Source organism: Podarcis liolepis (genome assembly GCF_965112155.1).
Source record: "Podarcis liolepis genome assembly, chromosome: 10".
Classification (NCBI taxonomy): Eukaryota; Metazoa; Chordata; class Lepidosauria; order Squamata; family Lacertidae; genus Podarcis; species Podarcis liolepis.
In genome coordinates, this window is record NC_139562.1 from 63,142,653 (window position 1) to 63,161,280 (window position 18,628).

Genomic DNA, 18,628 nt, shown 5'->3' on the forward strand with positions numbered 1-18,628 from the left:
ATACAATAGTTTGTTCTCTGTCTTGAAAATGCGAACTGAAGAACTGTGAAGTTAATGACTCATACATGTTTTTCTCCATAGCAACTTCACATCTTCACCATCTATGTCTTCTGCCCTTTATAATGCCTCCATTGTAGTTTTCCCTATAGATGAGTACCAAAGGACCTGCCAAAGGAAACTGATGCAGATTCCTCTTATGCTAGAGCAGCCATAGGGAACCTCCAGCCCCCAGGCCAGTAGTCCTAATTTGACCTATGACGCTGTTTCCACGCATGCCTGATGTCAGGTGTGGGGCGGGTAAGGCCACAGCTGCAAAGGAATATTCAAGAGTGTTAGTGTGCACTTCCAATTCCTCCTCTGCAAGCAGGGGTTGCACTCCACACTTCTTAAATTTTGGTGCAAGTGCCACTGGGATCCGCTCCCAAGTGGAACCAATCCCTGTCCCAAGGGGGGGTTTGAATTAAAATTAAGCCCCACCCACCTATCAAAGTGGGGTGTTGGGGATCTCAGAGTCCAGCCTACCAAGCAAATCCTTTTCCTTACCCCTTCATCCCAGCGGGCTTTTTGCATTGTTGCATCCAAGTACACCGAACACTCTTCTGTAAACATTGCCCAGACTGGGGTTGGTAGAGTTGGTGTGCTATACTCCTAAATCCCTGGTGGGAAAAATATTCAAAACAGAGAAACCTGGAGTTTGGCTGCATGTTTGCATAGCTCTTTTGAATAGCTGCATGAGTAAGCTGGGTAGTTGCATGCACTGTCTGGCCTCTACAGCTCTGGGGAATTTCTATTAAATCTTTATTGGCTTTTCCATGCCCTGTTTTTCTCCTTCCACCATAAACTTTAAACTTTGCTTACCAGAATGGGAAAGGCCCAGAGTGGCTGTATCTGAAGGTTAAGCATGGACATCTTTCCCCTCTTCCAAATTAAGCAACTAATCTCTCTCTTCCTCCCAATAAGTTTAGTTAAGTCAGGGACAGCATGAGGAGAAAAGTTCATTGTCTTCTCTCTTCACATTTTAAGAACTCTTTTCCAAACATTTTTCAAATGTTTTTCCAAGCAGTGTTGTATATGCAAACTGTTTGAAGTCTCTTTGGAATTTACACAGGAATAAGCTGTGCCTGAAATTATTAAGTCATGACTTGCATAGAATTATGAAATCTAAAATTTGAACAGATGCTACTATTTTTTAAATACTGTATATTTAAATACTGTTGGATCTTCTCTTTTGCTACTTGCAGGATAAGAGGGTACAAAATGGCAATGAAAGAAGGATGCCAAAAGACGAGGGAGCTATCATTTCTGACGTGGTGACTATTGCCACACAAACACGTTAGTATAAGAATATTGTAAATAATAGAAAAACCTTTTAAATACTGACTTTAAATTATTTTTTTTGCAAGCCAGAGAAAAACACTTTTTAATATACACAATTTTGAATGTAGTAAATGGAACTTCAGTATCCAGTAGAAGAAACTGTGACTTCTTCAATCCCATGCTGAATGAGCATCAGAAACTAGCAGTGAAAAGGATTCTTAGTGGTGAATGTCGTCCAACTCCTTACATTCTCTTTGGACCACCAGGAACTGGTAAAACTGTCACAGTGATTGAAGCAATTTTGCAGGTAACAGTTAGCAACAATATATTTGGGTTTCAACACTGCCACTTTAAAGAATTTTAACTTTGTCAACTACAGTCGTACCTTGGAAATCGAATGGAATCCGTTTGACTTCCAAAATATTCAGTGCGGCTTCTTATTGGCTGCAGGAAACTCCTGCAGCCAATCGGAATCCCCGACAGACGTTCAGCTTCCAAAAATACTTTGCAAACTGGAACGTCACTTCCGGGTTTGTAGCGTTTAGGGGCCAAAATGTTTGGGAACTAAGCTGTTAGAAAATCAAGGTACGGCTGTATTTGTCTAACAATGAATTAGCTTTGAGGTGCATTCCCATTGCTTGAGAAGGTAGAAAGTGAGAACCAAGGCATTGTCTGCAATAGAGTTCTACCACAAGTAATTTCCGATTGCGGGTAGCTTGACCTGCCCTGTCTACACTGTATCCTCTGAGCGTGAGACTCAACACAGTGATGTTGCTCTAATGTATTGAAGGGGAGCAACTTCATGTGTTTCAGAATGGAAACCTTTTATGGCGGATCAATATAAAAAGGGAAAACCCTAATTTGATGCGTAGCCAGTATTCCCAAGCCATGGTAACCCATAGTTAATGGTTTGCTTTGGATGTAGAGATTGCTTGTGCTTTGCATCTCCCCTAGCACAAGTGTGAACAATAAGCTACAAAGCAAACCACAATTCCCAGGTTGGACGCAACGCTAAGCCAAAAATCATGCTTTGTTGCTCATACTAAGAGAGGAAGGAAGCAGGAACCATATATGCATTCACAGTGAACCGTTAACTGTGATTTACCATGGCATGTGAATGCAGCTGTAATTGGTGGATAACGGAGATATTTTGAAGGCAGCAGCATTCCTATCTTTGTCCCTCTTCAAGAAGATTTCATAATAACATGGATTTTGGAACTATTACAAATGTTGGTCTTTGTTTATTAAATGGCAGCTGACTTATGAATAAATAAAAAATAGCAAAAAAATTCTGTTCAGTACTTTTAACAATTTGTGATTTATTTATTTTTAATTAAAACTTTAGATACATTACACCATACCAGACAGCCGAATACTGGTCTGCGCGCCATCAAACAGTGCATCAGATCTAGTTTGTTCACGACTTCATGACAGCAACTTGTTAAAGCCAGGAGTTATGGTTAGAGTTAACGCTTCCAGCAGAAATGAAGAGGTAAATTTTATTTAAAAGCTTGATGTACCCTATGTGACTTCATTGTATCTTAATTGCATTATGAGGTAGATCATGCATTTAAAAGCTCAGCATTGGCTATGTACAATAAGTTGTTTTTCTGCCTTTATTTGTACTGAGCAATGCTTAGCAACATAGAAAGCTGCCTTATATGGAGTCAAGACATTTGGTCCCATATAGTTCAGAATTGTTGACTCGCAGTCAGTAAAACTTCACAGAAACAAACATAAATTATTGGCATCTGCTTTGGTTTTGGCATACAGTAAGGCTGCAACTTACACAGGGGTTACGCCTAAATCCAAAATTGCATATAGTCAAAACCCATTGAGTGCAACTGCAGGTAGGATTGCCAAAGTCATTTTTCACAGAAACTTGCCCCCTTTTAAAGATTTTTTTTGCCACTCACATAAAGGTGAATGCTCACACGTTAAATGTACATAGGTTGCAGGCTTACTGTACTGCCTTCTGTGTACATGAGCTATACACTGTGATAAAAATACTTAATGCCCAATTGCTGGTTTTGTATTGATAGACTCTCAGTGATGTGATAAAGCTTTACAGCAAAGACGGAGAAGACATTTGGAAAGCATCTCGATTCAGGATCATTATAGTGACATGCAGCAGTGCAGGAATGTTCTACCAAATAGGAATAAGGTATTGCAAATGCATGTTTTTGTGAAACATTCAGAACAAGACAGGGGTGTAAAGATGCCCCAAGGTAGTCACCTGAACCAATTCAAAAACAACCATCATTCTGTGGTCTTTATTCATAATGAGTCATTGAATGTTTTAACGTGTCATTTTAACTATCAAAAAATTCCATGAAACTCACTGAGTGACCTTGTCACTCACTGCTTCTCCTGGCAAAAGTTTTCCCATTTCCTCTTCATGAATGTGAAAGAGGAGGAGAGGGGAGCGCATGAGCCCCACGGATTGTAAAGGAGCAAAAGAAGGGATTGCACAAGCCTCAAGTTTTCCACAGTTTGTTCACATATCAGCATGTTAGGTGATTATGTATATTCACCTTATTGTAACATGTGAAGCAGCCCCGAGGCAGCCTGTTGAATCTTGCACAAATTGATAATCAAAGGCTTTAACTGGATTGAAACACTATTCATTCACAAGTATTGTATTTCTGTTTTTTTTAATAATTGCTTTGGTACCAGCACAGGATGGCAGAACATGCAACAAGCCAGCAATTTCAACTTTTGTTCTATTAACTCTAGGCTTGGACACTTTACACATGCATTTTTGGATGAAGCAGGACAGGCTAGTGAACCAGAAAGCCTCATTCCACTGGGGCTGATTTCAGAAGTCAGTGGGCAGGTGTGTACGTTTCTACCGCCTTCGTTGGGTTGAGCCTCTTTCCTTTCCTTTGAGAGTCGTGAGATAAAGTTTCTAGAAAGAAGAAAATATAACATTTTTGGAAGATTTTGTCATATGCTGCTGGTGCATATGATATTAAGGATGTGCTTATACAAAAGCACTCGCTGCATGCAACTACGTAATTTCTTCCTTTGCCCAAGCTGCAAAGCTTGATTGTGACTTCCAGGCTTATTTGCTGGCAAAAACAGGAGCAAAGGGGATGCATGAATCTCATGCTTCTTAAGACAAGATTTGATAGTGTGAACATGCTCTAAATGGCAATGTGCTTGATTTTTAATTGTCATCTTGTTGCAATATTGTAGTTATCAAACACTGTGAAAGCTTAGTAAGGTAATACGCCACATGGTCACAAATTAATGTTCATGTTTATTCCAGCATCTCCAGCTAAGAAAACAAAAGGAAGAGAGGAATTCTTGAGAAGGGCTGGGAAAGATATTGGCCTGAGCAGGAGGAATGACTGAACTGGCTCTTCTTCCATATTGCACATTATTGTTCTCGATATATCTTTCTATAGCATCCAGACAGAAGATTTCAGTGACTTAACTGTAGGCAGGAGAATTGTGGACCCATTTAACAAATGCTGCCTTTTTGCAAACGTTTCTAGGTGGCTGTCAAAACAATAACATAGCAGCAATAGGCAGTACAATACAGCAGTAAAATCTTGAAACCAGTAGACATTAAAACAATTAGTTCAGATTTAGGGAGAAACAAATTACCCATAAACTCAGTTATTCCACTAAGCCTGAAGGACTGCCAGGTGCTTCCTAGACCCATATGCTCAATAATGGAAATTCATAATTGGAAGCCATCACTGGAAAAAAGAAAAAACCCTCCCTCTAGTAGCCACCCATCTAATTTCAGAATATGTGAGTACCCAAGAGAATGGCTTCAGACAAAGATCTTAACTGCTCAGCAGGTTAATTTGAAGAAGGGTGGTACTTCAGTTACTTTGGACTCATGCCATTTAGGGCTCTAAAGGTGAAAACCAGCACAGGAGTATGGAAACAAAATACTGTCCCACTAGCCAGTGAAGCACACTTAATACTGGCATGATGTGCTCAGAGAGTTCATTCCCACTTAATAGTCCAGCTGTCGTGTTTTAGACCAGCTGTAGTTTCCGAATGTGCCGTACTGTATATGCAGTGCATTGCAGTAAATCAGTCTAGCTGTGCCTTTCAAATCCAGTCTAGCTGTGCCTTTCAATCTGGCCCATTTAGTTCTCACCAACCAGAGCTGATAGAAACCAGTGCAAGCTTTTGCTGCCCACCTTAGCATCTAGCAGCAGTGCTGGACCACACAGTACCCCCCCACCCCTCTCCAACTGTGAACGCTGGCCTTAAGAGAGGAGTGGGGATCTAGAGCAGACTGAATACCACTTCCCTAGACTGATAGACCATTCATCAACAGCACCTCTTTTTAAAAAATCTGTATTTAGCCTCACTTTGCTAGCCTTCCTACAGCCCATTACTGACTCCAGGTATCTGTTTGGGGCATCATCAGGTCCTCCTTGGACAGTTGTAAAAGCAGAGTGAGCTGGAAGCCACCTGCATGTTGATGGCACACTACTCCAAGATCCCCTGAACATGTTTTGTAAATACATTGCATGAAAAAGTTACATTAGAACTTGATTTTAAGTTTCCCTTTTTAAAATAATAATAATAAACAATTGTATTTACAGATAGTCCTTTCAGGTGATCCGATGCAGCTAGGTCCAGTAATAAAATCCAGGCTTGCTTCAGTTTATGGATTGCACATTTCCCTGCTGGAGAGACTGATGAGTCGCCCTCTATATCAGAGAGATGAGGAGGCTTTTGGTGCTACTGAATCATACAATCCTCTGTTGGTAAGTTAGTTGTTAACCGCTCAGTCTCTGAAGTTATTCAGTACAGCAGTCAACCAGTAGTTTTGCTGATACCGAAAGAATACAAAGCAAATGTTATGAATACCAGATAAAACCATGTTTCATCAGAACTTGCCACCCCCATATTACTTGCTTGTATTTATAAGTGGTGGTGTCTGCAGGTGTATCGAAACTAGCATACTGTCCGAAGATAAAATTCATATTTCTTGTCCCTCCCACTTTTGCCTCTGGCCCTGCCCACCACTAGCACATGACCCCGGAAGGCTGCCCAGATGAAACGCAGCCCTTGACCTGAAAAAGATTCTCCACTCTGGTGTATAGTATATAATCTTGTATCTCTTCATTAAATGCAAGCTGCTGTCTTCTAGGCAATTTCTTCACCTCTCAACAGATATTATATAGCAGATCTAAAATACAGTACAAGTTATAACATTGACTCCAGTAGCCTTTTCAAACAGGTGTAATCAGCAAGTAGCATCACATCTTTAAGGTTGGAAACATTTGGGGCTCCCCAGCCTAGTGAGTCAGTGCCATCGTGTACGATTGGGGGCATTGATGGAATTTGTCTTGGGGAACTCAAGTTTCTTCTCTGCAAAGAATGTGGCCTGCACAGCTCCTGTTCCAGTCTTAATACATGGGCTGGCAAAGATCAACACAAACTGAGCCGATCTGTACATCTAAACTAGGGACATGGGTGGCACTGTGGTCTAAACCACTGAGCCTTTTGGGCTTGCTGATCAGAAGGCCAGCAGTTTAAATCCATGCGATGGGGCGAGCTCCCATTGCTCTGTCCCAGCTTCTGCCAACCTAGCAGTTCGAAAGCATACCAGTGTGAGTAGATAAATATTTACCACTGTGGTGGGAAAGTAAACAGCATTTCTGTATGCTCTGGCACTCGTCATGGTGCTCTATTGTGCCAGAAGCAGTTTAGTCGCATGACAGAAAGCTGTGGACAAACTCCAGCTCCCTCGGCCTGAAGCGAGATGAGCACCACACCCCATAGTCGCCTTTGACTGGACTTAGCCCTCCAGGGCTCCTTTACCTTACCTTGCATCTAAAACTACAGACATATTCCCAGTGAAGTCCATCAGGAAGCCGCTTCCAGAAGTGACATTCTTTGAAACGTGGCAAAACTGGCCCCATGTACCAATAAGCGTTTGCTTCAGATAATAATGTATAGCCCCCTGTTTTGGATTTTACTTTCTTTGCTTGCAGATTACAAAGCTTGTGAAAAATTACAGGTCACATGCTGCACTGCTCACATTGCCATCTAGACTCTTTTACCATAAGGAGTTGGAAGTGTGTGCTGATCCTTCTGTGACAAACTCTTTGTTGGGATGGAACAAGCTGCCAAGGAAAGGTTTTCCCCTGGTTTTTCATGGAATGAGAGTACGTAAAACATGTTTGTATCCAAAGAGAGGTTGGCAAAACTTAGGGTCTAGGCATGGGCATAGCTGGGGAGGGCAGCTGCCCCCCTAAATCAAGTAAACGAAATACTTAGAAATTGAAGAAAGATTTTGACAGATTTTTAAGTAAAAACAAAAAGATTCCAATTTTGTTGAAATAATTGACTTTTTCTGGTAAATAATAATAATAATGCCTTAATTAATTAATATAAAAATGCATTTGTTTGGTGATAACCACATTAAAGTCACTTTTATTATCAAAATGGTTATCATGAGAATAAAACAGGCTATCAGACTTTCAGAAAAATAAATATAAAGTGCATTGTTGACGGTTTTCTTTTCCCACCTCCCAATTGCCAGGGCACTGAAACACGTGAAGGCTACAATCCTTCTTGGTTCAATCCTACAGAAGCAGTCCAAGTAATGTTTTATTGTTGCCTTGTTGCTAAAAGCATCTACCATTCAGTGTCACAGAAAGATATTGGAGTGATTACGCCTTATCAAAAGCAGGTATGGCTTCATGCTATGGATTTCTATTGTGCCTATGCTATTCTTTGTTTTTTGTCTGTTCCTCGTTTTCTTTTTGTATGGAATGTTGTGGGTACATGTTTTGGTTGTTACCTGGGGTGGTATTGTCAGCTTACCCTAAGAGGTTCTAAAAGCCATGTTGTAGGATGGCAGTCACAACTATTAAAAAAACAGTTAGAAGGTACATCTCAATCATCATCATCTTCATCATATTTGCTATTTATAACTCATCTGGCTGGGGACATAAGTCTACTAAGATTGCTGAAGTTATTAGAATATTTCCCCCAGACAACAAAGTGTACGTTAGAGATGGGTGAATCTTGTCAATTTTGGTTTCTTTCGGTTTCTTATTTTTCTAGTATTTAAGTTCAACATTTCCTCATCAAATTGTGATTTGCCCATCCAACAAAAAGTCCCCATGAGAATTCAAAAGAATTTTAGAGTTCATCCTTCTGGACCGTCTTGAGGAGCTGGGGGCACTGTGATACAGTGGTTCCGCTCCTTCCTCCTGGGCCGTGTTCAGAAAGTGGGGGGGGGGGATGAGTGTTCAGACCCCTGGGCTCTCACTTGTGGGGTGCCTCAGGGTTCTGTCCTCTCCCCCATGCTTTTCAACATCTACATGCAGCCGCTGGGAGAGATCATCAGGGGGTTTGGGCTGGGTGTTCATCAGTATGCGGATGATACCCAGCTCTACCTCTCTTTTAAATCAGAACCAGTGAAGGCGGTGAAGGTCCTGTGTGAGTGTCTGGAGGTGGTTGGAGGATGGATGGCGGCTAACAGATTGAGGTTGAATCCTGACAAGTACTGTTTTTGGGGACAGGAGGAGGGCAGGGGTGGAGGATTCCCTGGTCCTGAATGGGGTAACTGTGCCCCTGAAGGACCAGGTGCGCAGCCTGGGAGTCATTTTGGACTCACAGCTGTCCATGGAGGCACAGGTCAAATCTGTGTCCAGGGCAGCTGTTTACCAGCTCCATCTGGTACATAGGCTGAGACCCTATCTGCCTGCGGACTGCCTCACCAGAGTGGTCCATGCTCTGGTTATCTCCCGCTTGGACTACTGCAATGCGCTCTACGTGGGGCTACCTTTGAAGGTGACCTGGAAACTACAACTAATCCAGAATGCGGCAGCTAGACTGGTGACTGGGAGCGGCCGCCGAGACCATATAACACCGGTCTTGAAAGACCTACATTGGCTCCCAATACGTTTCCGAGCACAATTCAAAGTGTTGGTGCTGACCTTTAAAGCCCTAAATGGCCTCGGTCCAGTATATCTGAAGGAGCGTCTCCACCCCCATCGTTCTACCCGGACACTGAGGTCCAGCACCGAGGGCCTTCTGGCGGTTCCCTCACTGCGAGAAGTGAGGTTACAGGGAACCAGGCAGAGGGCCTTCTCGGTAGTGTCGCCCTCCCTGTGGAATGCCCTCCCACCAGATGTCAAAGACATCTGAAGGCAGCCCTGTTTTGATGTAGTACAGTATTTTAATATTTTTTTTTGGAAGCCGCCCAGAGTGGCTGGGGAAGCCCAGCCAGATGGGCGGGGTATAAATAATAAATTATTATTATTATTATTATTATTATTATTATTAATTATTTTGACTAATATACACATTTTTGTCTCACATGCTGATTTTTGTAAGCAATTTGCCCTCCTGTAGTGCATTTGTGCGTGTTATTTTCTCTAATAAATGTATTTTTAGGCACACTTCCCCTAAGGTGCATGTTTGTGTACCCACTATAGAGTTGGAGAACTGCACGTTTTGAAGGATTGCAGTGTTTTGGTTCGCATATTATTTGAGAAACTGAAAATTGGATAGATCTACATCACAATGTGAGCTAACTTTTGCCACTTCCCAAATTTATCTTCTTCCACCAGCAGGATCGTTTCCTGGATCTCAATCTCCTCCATGAACATAAAGAAGACTTTTCATTTGCAGAAGCCTTGTTGAGATCCAAGGCAATATGTATATTCTTTACTACATCACACATATAGCTTATAATTTTGAAAGATGCAAGAGTGGATTTAAGTGATGGTGGATCTTAATCTAAAGTTAGTAAAGCATTACATAGGCAACAGGATATTTTCACAAAAAGCCACCTAAATTTACAGTTCTCCCTTACGTTATGTGTTTAGCTTTGGGGAGGTTAACCTTTTTTGGCCTGTGGTCCATATTCAGAGTTGGATTTCAGGAACTGAATTTCTTGCTCATCTGTTTAATGCCAGTTGTGTTGAATGCCATAACTGAAATGTAATTGTCATACTGTCTCTTCTTTAGGTAGAAAAAATCAGAATTCTCTTGCGCAGTGTGGATTTAGCGGACATCAAAGTGGGTTCTGTGGAGGAGTTTCAAGGGCAAGAATTCCTAGTGATCATCCTATCAACAGTATGTAGTGAGATGCTATTTGTGTGTCTGAAACACCCAAGTATTGGTCACATTCTCAAGAGCTGCGAGTGGAAGCAACAAAACAATGCAAAAATAGGTGGCATTACTCTTAATGATCAGCAGAGATTTTAGATAGGCATGTCCTCTGCATGTTTGCTCAGAAATGAGTCCTACTTGTTCAGTGACGCTTACTCCCAGGATGCTTACTCCCAGGAAAGTGTGCAACTGGTCAGAGCTAGAGAGTGAATCCACAGTCCAAAGCATTGGCAGCTCACACTGGCCAGGGCAGAACTTGTGTTTGGGAGAACAGGATTGTGCTCTGTTATATTTTTTAAAATGGCAGCCGTGTTATTGTAACAGATCTACTGCTAGCTCCAATTAAACTTAGCAGATCCCACTGCTAACTGCCTCAATTAAACCTGTAGTGAACCTACCGCTTGGTACAACGATTAATTAAATTTCTAAATTACCACATGTTATCTTTTGGAATTCTTGTTTGAGAGAAAACTTAAGTGATTTGGAGTCTTAGGCAGAAATTGAATAAATTTGAAAGGTTTTATTTGCAAAACAAAGTTAGTAAAAACAGGGATGGGTCTGGAGTTGTGTTCTTTCAGGAAACAGTTAACTTATTAATTACGCTAAGTTTAAGATGTCAGAGGCATTAAAGTAGTAAATGCACAACTTTTCTTAAATGTCAGTTGCTAAAAATCAGGATTTACACTTCCGGTAGATGTTCAGTTTTCTAGAAGAGATGGTAAAATGCTTAACTCAGTTTCTGTTATTTCACTCTCACGCCTTTACTTAGTTATGACAGGTGTTAGAGTAAAATACTTTTGACACAGCACAGCTTTCTTCACAGCTTAATATTTTGGTTCACGAGCAAAGGGCACTTTTTGTCAATTACCCAACCTCTTAATCCTACTCCTGCCTGAGGCATTTCCAAATAGTGTAACAGACCCTTTTAACTGGTTTTGGGAGTCTTTCCGTTCTAGAAGATCTCTCTGCTCCTGGCTAGAATGAGACTCAGGTAATCTCTATTCCCACAGCTTCTACCTCTCCTGGCTCACACTCAGCCCTCCAGTTAACTCCTGTCTGTATACCTTCCCCAGTCACTCAACCTGGTCTTCCTGTCTAAGCTGCGAGGCTCTTTCCTCTTCCTATGGATAGTCTCCTCAATGTGGATGTTCCACTCAGATCAGAACCAGTTCTCCCCCAGTCAAATCCTCTCCTAATCCCTATCTTCCATCTCAAATCAAGCCCTCTGTCCCTATCTAACTCCCTCTGAAAATCCTCCTTTTATTCTCCCTCCCAAAGCCTCTCCACCCCCTTTGGCTAGCCGTCTTGGTAGCCAAGCAGAGAGAAGCTCCAGCACTCTGTTGGGATTTCTGAGGGACTATATCACCCAACTGGTCTGGCCCTGCTGTCCGTCACACACGCTGTAATCATAGGCCCTTGCATCCTAGATCCCCTCCAGTAGTTATGGAATGAGCATTATAGACTTTTGAACTTCTAGCTGGGACCTGCTGCAACTGCTCCAGCCAATCACAGCAGTCTCAGATGTTGCACAGCTAATGCATTGTGGTGGTACAGCATCTCTTAGGGTTGCCTCCTAACACAAGACAACATAGTTGGACCTTGCATAGAGTATGTGTGTGGGTATATGGATGTGCACACAAACATATAACTTCTGTAGATTTACCTTTGCAGGATTTAATGTTTCTGCTTTCTTCCAGGTTCGGTCAAACGAAACTTCATTTGCTGATGAAAAACAACTCTTAGGTTTCCTTACTAATTCAAAGCGCTTTAATGTGGCAATTACCAGACCCAAGGCATTGCTCATTATAGTGGGGAATCCTCATGTGCTTGTCAGAGTAAGGCTTGCTTGCTTGCTATCTGCCAATGCAAAATGTTGAATTCATGCTTGCTTCAGTTAAAACTGTGAATTTCAGAGCGGAATGGCAGGTTGCCTGTGGCTATCTGTAGTATAAATACTGTAAAAGTTATATGCAAGGGCTTTTCATTTAGAATACATTCACACCTGCTTATGTGTTCCAGCTTTTCTACTTCAGGCAATATTAACCTATGAGAGAGTGAAAAGGGTCATAATGATATTGAATAAGTGGTGAATTCAGCCATGTCTATGTTGAAGATGGAACAGCCTGGGATGCAACAATAATTTCTTGCCTGAAGCCAAAAGAACCCAGATTTTTCAGTAGAAATGTAACACAATAATTTGATTTGATTTTGATTTAATATTTCGATTCCGCATTTCCAACAACATATGTTGAGCTCAAAGCAGTTCACAGTGACCACAAAAGCATTGAAACGATGACAACATTACAATCACTATATTATCAAACACAATAACGTTTAAATAAAGCAAACAGCAACAAATTTATCGATTCAGTAAAGTCATAGTAATTCAAAATATCAGAAAATATCAAAAATCATCCTTCAAAATGGTTAATATGATTCAATAAAGCATTAGCTAAGAAGAAAGGAAGTTTCCATTATGGCATAAATATTAATGATGAGTGGTTTTCATTCTTGGTGTATTTCATATTTGTAACTTTTGTAGTAAGTTGCAAACTTAAAGCTACAACAATGGAAACATAAATTAAAACAACAGTTAAAATATAAATATGGCTAAATCACATAAGCTAAGAAACCCCACACATAATAAACTCTTCAAACACCTCACTTTAATAGCTGTTTGTATAGGGTCGTGGTCTAAACCACTTAGCCTCTTGGGCGTGCTGATCAGAAGGTCGGCAGTTCAAATCCCCGCAACGGGGTGAGCTCCCGTTGCTCGGTCCCAGCTTCTGCCAACCTAGCAGTTCGAAAGCACACCAAAAAGTGCAAGTAGATCAATAGGCAGGAAGGTAAACTGTGTTTCCGTGCGCTCCTCTAGTTTCGCCAGAAGCGGATTAGTCATGCTGGCCACATGACCCGAAAAAAATGTCTGCAGACAAACGTTGGCTCCCTCAGCCTGTAAAGTGAGATGAGTGCTGCAACCCCAGAGTCATCTGCGACTGGACATAACTGTCAGGGGTCCTTTACCTTTACCTTTTTAAAGTAACATGCTCATTAAAAATAGACTACCCAAAGAAACCATCCCTTCTTGCCGAGCCTGCTCACTTGTCTGCATGAAATTCCTGGTAGTCTACTAGCAAGCAAGTTTAAACACAAGGCTGTGTTAGAATATGTTTGCTGCAGTCCAGCTCATACAATAGCATCCTATGTTTGCTAACAACAGTTTTATGTGAAAGTCAGCTACCAAGAATGTTCTAAAGATATTCTTCTTTAGGCATGCTGTTTTCAAATACTGTAAAGTTATACATTGGTTGCAGGGTTACTTTTGTTAAAATTCATATTCATAAATTCTGCAGTTGTTAACAATTTTTTTATTATTATTTGGTCAGGATGCCTGCTTTAGTGCTCTATTGGAATACAGTTTGACAAATGGAGCTTACATTGGCTGTGACTTACCACAGGAACTACAAAATCTAAATCAGTGAGTGTCTTTTCAGCACTTGTGAAAGGAGGGAGGGAGGGAGGGATAAATCAGCAGTAGCTCTTTATCCCAAAATCTGCTTTTAAGGAAATAATGATAAATCTGCCACTGGTGTTACCATATCTGAAAAAGCATGTGATAAAAATGCATGTTGTGTGTAGGAAATACGGAGTTAAAATGTTCAGCTCACAGTCTTAAACTATAAAACTGTAGCATATTAACAGAATAGGAAAAACAATAATTTACTGCTATTTGCCAGGAACAGATGAGCTTAGAGCAGTGAGACATGTGAAAGTACTGTCTTTTAAAGATGTGAGGAACAAATTATTCAGAATTTGGTGTGGATGTCAACATACAGTACTTGGGTATCACATGTAGATACTGCTACATGTGATGAACGTATGTACTTAACATTTTATGCCAGTTTAACTATCCTGATATCCTCAGAGGATTCTGGGAATTTTAAAAAATAATGCTGAAAGAAAGTAGCATAGCCCCTTCCTAGAACTGTGATTCCCAGTTTTTTGTGGGAAATAGGAAACGACTACTAAACTAAGGGTGGTATTCAACTTAGGTTTACGTAGAGTGGACCCACTGAAATTAACAAACATGACAAAACTAGGTCCTTTAATTTTAGTAGGTTGATTCTGAGTGAAACTTAGCTGAATACCACCGTTGTATGTATGCAATTTAGATACCCCATGTTGTCTTTGGTTGTTGAAACGATTCCCAGTGCTCTTGATCTGGTTGTTCAACTAAAAGTGCTATCAATAACAGTGCTATTTCATTACCTGTCTTGCTTGGTTAATCCACAGGTCGGAGTAAATAAAAATATTTGCTGCACTACCGGCTAAATCTTCCTGACCATGTGCCGATCTGCCCGAAGTTTGGTTAAATAGAAAGCCAGCACCTCCCTGGCAGGTTAAGAACTTTGTATCGAAAACACTTTAAACCGATGTATCTTAAAATAGGATACTTGTAAAATGTTTATTTCAAAGTTGCTCTATTTGTATGCCATTAAATATCACTAATTTGAATAAAGTTTTCTGCATGTTGGCTGTCTTCTGCGACTTGTATAAATGGAAATAAGAATCATAGTAAGATACTTCGTTCACCGTTTAAAGGTATAGTGTCAACTTTATGATGCCATTTAAGCTGCACCCCATCCTTCTGCAGATATTGGTAGCATATTTCTCTCGCACAGCCGTATAGGCACAAGTTCCTCCCTAATCTACTACCCCTCCTTGCTTTCTGTTTCTTCCTTCCTTTAGGAAGCAGAATGGCAAGCAACTCCCCAACAGATTCCCTACATGTGATTAATAAGCTTACCTCTCAGTGGGGTCCTGCCTCTTATCCTGAGAATTAATGGAACCCCCACCACCTTTTCAGTGGAATTTGATTTCCCCTGGGGATCTTAAAAGCCCAGTCAGCAAAACCACCTACCTCCTTTGTCCACTAGGATTTATTGCCTTGGTTCTGGCAGCATTTGTGCAGTGTTTGAATATGTTTTGCCTTTTAAGTAGAGGTGCTTAAATGTTTTGACAACTTCTAACAGTACTAGTATCCTTGCCTAAAATAAATGGGGGGGGGAGAGGTTGATTTATTCATTGTCATTCTGGCTGCTACAGCAGCTCTCTATATAAAATACAACAATGGTGGTTTACAAGCAATAAAGCAATCAACAATAATAAATTACAAAAATCCTTAAACAGTTTACAGTTAGGTTAAAAAGTGAAACAATAGTCATAAAATCCAAATGATATGGATAGCAATTCTCTGATACAAAGTTTCATAAACATAAAAGAGAAGATTTGCATCATTAACTCCTCATCATATTTATAGGAGGGGAGGGGCACAAAAACCATTCTCAGTTCTTCCAGAAAGCAAGTAAGGAAATGACAGCTTTCAGACCCAGTTTCAAGACTAGCACTGCTATCTGTAACACAGAGATAACTTGATGACATCCCGCCAGGGAAGGGGAGGGAGAAAGATACCCCACCCACTATTTAGTTCATGGTGCAACACATCACCTAAGTCATAACTGCTATTCTCCCAACAAATGGTATCTGCCACGTTAAGCTGGTCAACCCAGTTTGATCTCTTTAGCAGCCTCTTTTTATAACCAGAGTCCTAGCATTAAAGAACCCATTTAGTCCAATCTAGTCTCATTACAATATCCTATTTCTTCATTTCATATCATATCCTATCCTATCACAGAGTTGGAAGGAACCCTGAGGATGAACTATTCTAGTCCAGCCCCCTGGAATACAGGAAAATGCAGCTGGTCCCATACAGGGATCAAACTTTCAACCTTGGTGTTATCAGCACCATGCCGCTCTCAGGTCAGACTCAAAGGAGCAGGAATTACAACTTTTTAAAAAGGAGCACCTACTTCTGCAGTTGAAAGAGCTCTCTCATGAAAAGAAAGCACTGCTTCCCTATTTAGAAAGTAGGAGTTCATTGAATATTATTTTACACATAAGTGTTTGTGGAGTATTATTTTACACACACGTGTATTCTGAGGGTGTATTCTCCTCATATGCCCCCTTACGGAACAGGCTTTATTTCCTAATTTTAACCAAAGCAGACTGCCTCATATTTACAGCTCAGCACAACATATCCCATAGAAGAACGGTGAGCCATTGCCTTCAGAAAGGCTACAGGGCAAGGAGTTGCTCTATAGGTATATCTTCAGCACATCTGCTTTTCTGTACCAATTCCAAATTAGTTTTTGAGCTGCATGAAGTACTAAGATTCTGCTTGAGCCCATAATTTATCTCTGACAATAGAGTCAAAGCCAAAAACAGTATTGCCTTCTGGGCTATAGGATCTTTCACAGGCCCTGATCAGCTGGAATCTCCTAATACTTCTCTGGTGCCGCCAATTCAGTGCATAAGCAGCAGCACTCACAGCCCATATAGCAGAAACCAAGGGAAGGATACCTAAACCTCAATTTCCTCTATTGTCCACGCTAAGAAAAGATGCCTGAGGCAATTTCCCCGTTTCTGCTTACATGCAGAGTTTGCTAATGGTCTTCTTATACTCATCTTCAATCAGCAGTGTCCCATTCAAAAGTTCCTCAACGGGTTGGTGCTACAATTGCATTTTATTATCAGGTGGGGAGGGGGGAACCCCCAAAATCAAGTCTGAAAACACATGGGAATGCTAACCCAAAAAGAGAGAAGATGTGAGAAGAAACACAAATACATGGGAGGCAAAGACAACCTCAGGGCAGGCCCTGAAAAGTCTGGTCAAGACTTTTACCTACTACAGTGGTACCTCGGGTTACATACGCTTCAGGGTACAGACTCTGCTAACCCAAAAATAGTACCTCGGTGTTATGTACTGAGTTGAATAGGATCCAAACTGCAGCAGCCTGATTGGTCCTAGAACAATAGGATTCAGAATGCAGCAGTCTGATTGGTCCTAGAACAATGCAGCAGTATGATTGGTTAGCAGGAACCACCCAATCATGCTCCAGATAGAAGTGAATCCACAACCTGATTGGCTTACAGTAGAATTCCAGAATTAGCCAATCATGTGCAGCCCATTGTGTAAATAATGTATATAAAGCAGATACTTTGAGGGGGCATTCATTCATTCCTCCTCACCACTATGAGCTGAATAAAGAGCATGAAATCACTTTGCGACTCTGAGTATATTTCACTCGGGTTAAGAACTTTGCTTCAGGATGAGAGCAGAAATCGTGCTCCAGCGGCACGGCGGTGGCAGGAGGCCCCATTAGCTAAAGTGGTGCTTCAGGTTAAGAACAGTTTCAGGTTAAGAACAGACCTCCAGAATGAATTTGGTACTTAGCCCGAGGTACCACTGTATAGGAGAGAAGAGCATGAAGGAATCAGGCAAAGGCTACATCAAGACTTGCTCCAGTCAGGCTGTCCCCTCACGAGGCCAACTGACACCACCTGCCCTGAGGGAAGGAAAAAGGGAGAGATACAGGCAAAGAGAACTGGCACTTTGCCAGTTAGACTCTCCCCACCCCCACCAATTTTTATATCCTTTGTGTTGAATTGTAAACTGCCTTGGCAGAAATGGTTTCATTGAAAACAATGAACCTCTAGAAGACGTTTTGACAGCAATTCCAGAGAAAAGGGCTGGGAATTTCAAGAAACCTTAAATCTGCCACAGTCCAAATTAATTTTCGTATCGACAGGAATGGTCAAGTCGCAGTAATCAATGGGACTGAACTATAAATATTCTGATTTGGTGTGCTTATGGATCGTGGCCATTGTGATTGGAAGTTTTGAAGTAGAAGCTGCCAAGGAAAGCAAAAGGACATGAACAAGAATGGGCTGAAGCAGCAGTCAGAGAAGCTGCTGGGAGGGGGAAACAGAACACTTTGTGTGCATGGCACTCCTATATCGACGGGTGCTTCTCATCTGAGGTAATCTTGATTATAACCATAGTACCCAAATGCAGTCCTGCAGCTTAATTCAGAGGCACATTTGTATGCAGTGAGTGTTGAGTTTAAAAGCTGGAATGGATACATCTTTGTGGTGAAGATCCATTCTTGACTACTGCTAGCCCTTAGAGCAGCAGTGGCTCTGGCCCAAGGAGGATAGTTTTTGCTTTTGGCCCACCCTTGTGGGGGTCGTGTCTCTAGTGGTTGTGGTTACCACACACAAGATCCACACCATGCAGGCTGCACTTAGTCCCTTACGAAAAGCTTGTGGTTTTTTGAGAGGGGGTATGAATTGGTGATGCTTT

The 18,628-nt window shown here is 41.3% G+C and overlaps 2 protein-coding genes across 2 annotated transcripts in view; both read left to right on the forward strand.

Moving 5' to 3' along the window:
• Nucleotides 1–14,959, forward strand: part of MOV10L1 (Mov10 like RNA helicase 1) — a 40,496-nt gene extending 25,537 nt beyond the window's left edge. Inside the window, exons 16-27 of the mRNA XM_083463383.1 lie at nt 1,242–1,332; nt 1,446–1,624; nt 2,663–2,809; nt 3,360–3,481; nt 4,054–4,153; nt 5,892–6,056; nt 7,290–7,463; nt 7,841–7,990; nt 10,282–10,389; nt 12,123–12,260; nt 13,812–13,903; nt 14,719–14,959. Coding sequence (XP_083319509.1) covers nt 1,242–1,332; nt 1,446–1,624; nt 2,663–2,809; nt 3,360–3,481; nt 4,054–4,153; nt 5,892–6,056; nt 7,290–7,463; nt 7,841–7,990; nt 10,282–10,389; nt 12,123–12,260; nt 13,812–13,903; nt 14,719–14,728 — 1,476 coding nt within the window. The 3' untranslated portion in view covers nt 14,729–14,959. The remainder of the gene's footprint in view (nt 1–1,241; nt 1,333–1,445; nt 1,625–2,662; nt 2,810–3,359; nt 3,482–4,053; nt 4,154–5,891; nt 6,057–7,289; nt 7,464–7,840; nt 7,991–10,281; nt 10,390–12,122; nt 12,261–13,811; nt 13,904–14,718) is intronic.
• Nucleotides 14,960–16,144: 1,185 nt separating this feature from the next.
• The window catches only part of PANX2 (pannexin 2), a 46,943-nt gene continuing 44,459 nt past the window's right edge, over nt 16,145–18,628 (forward strand). Inside the window, exon 1 of the mRNA XM_083463512.1 lies at nt 16,145–16,352. The gene's annotated coding sequence lies outside the window, so the exon portion shown is untranslated. The remainder of the gene's footprint in view (nt 16,353–18,628) is intronic.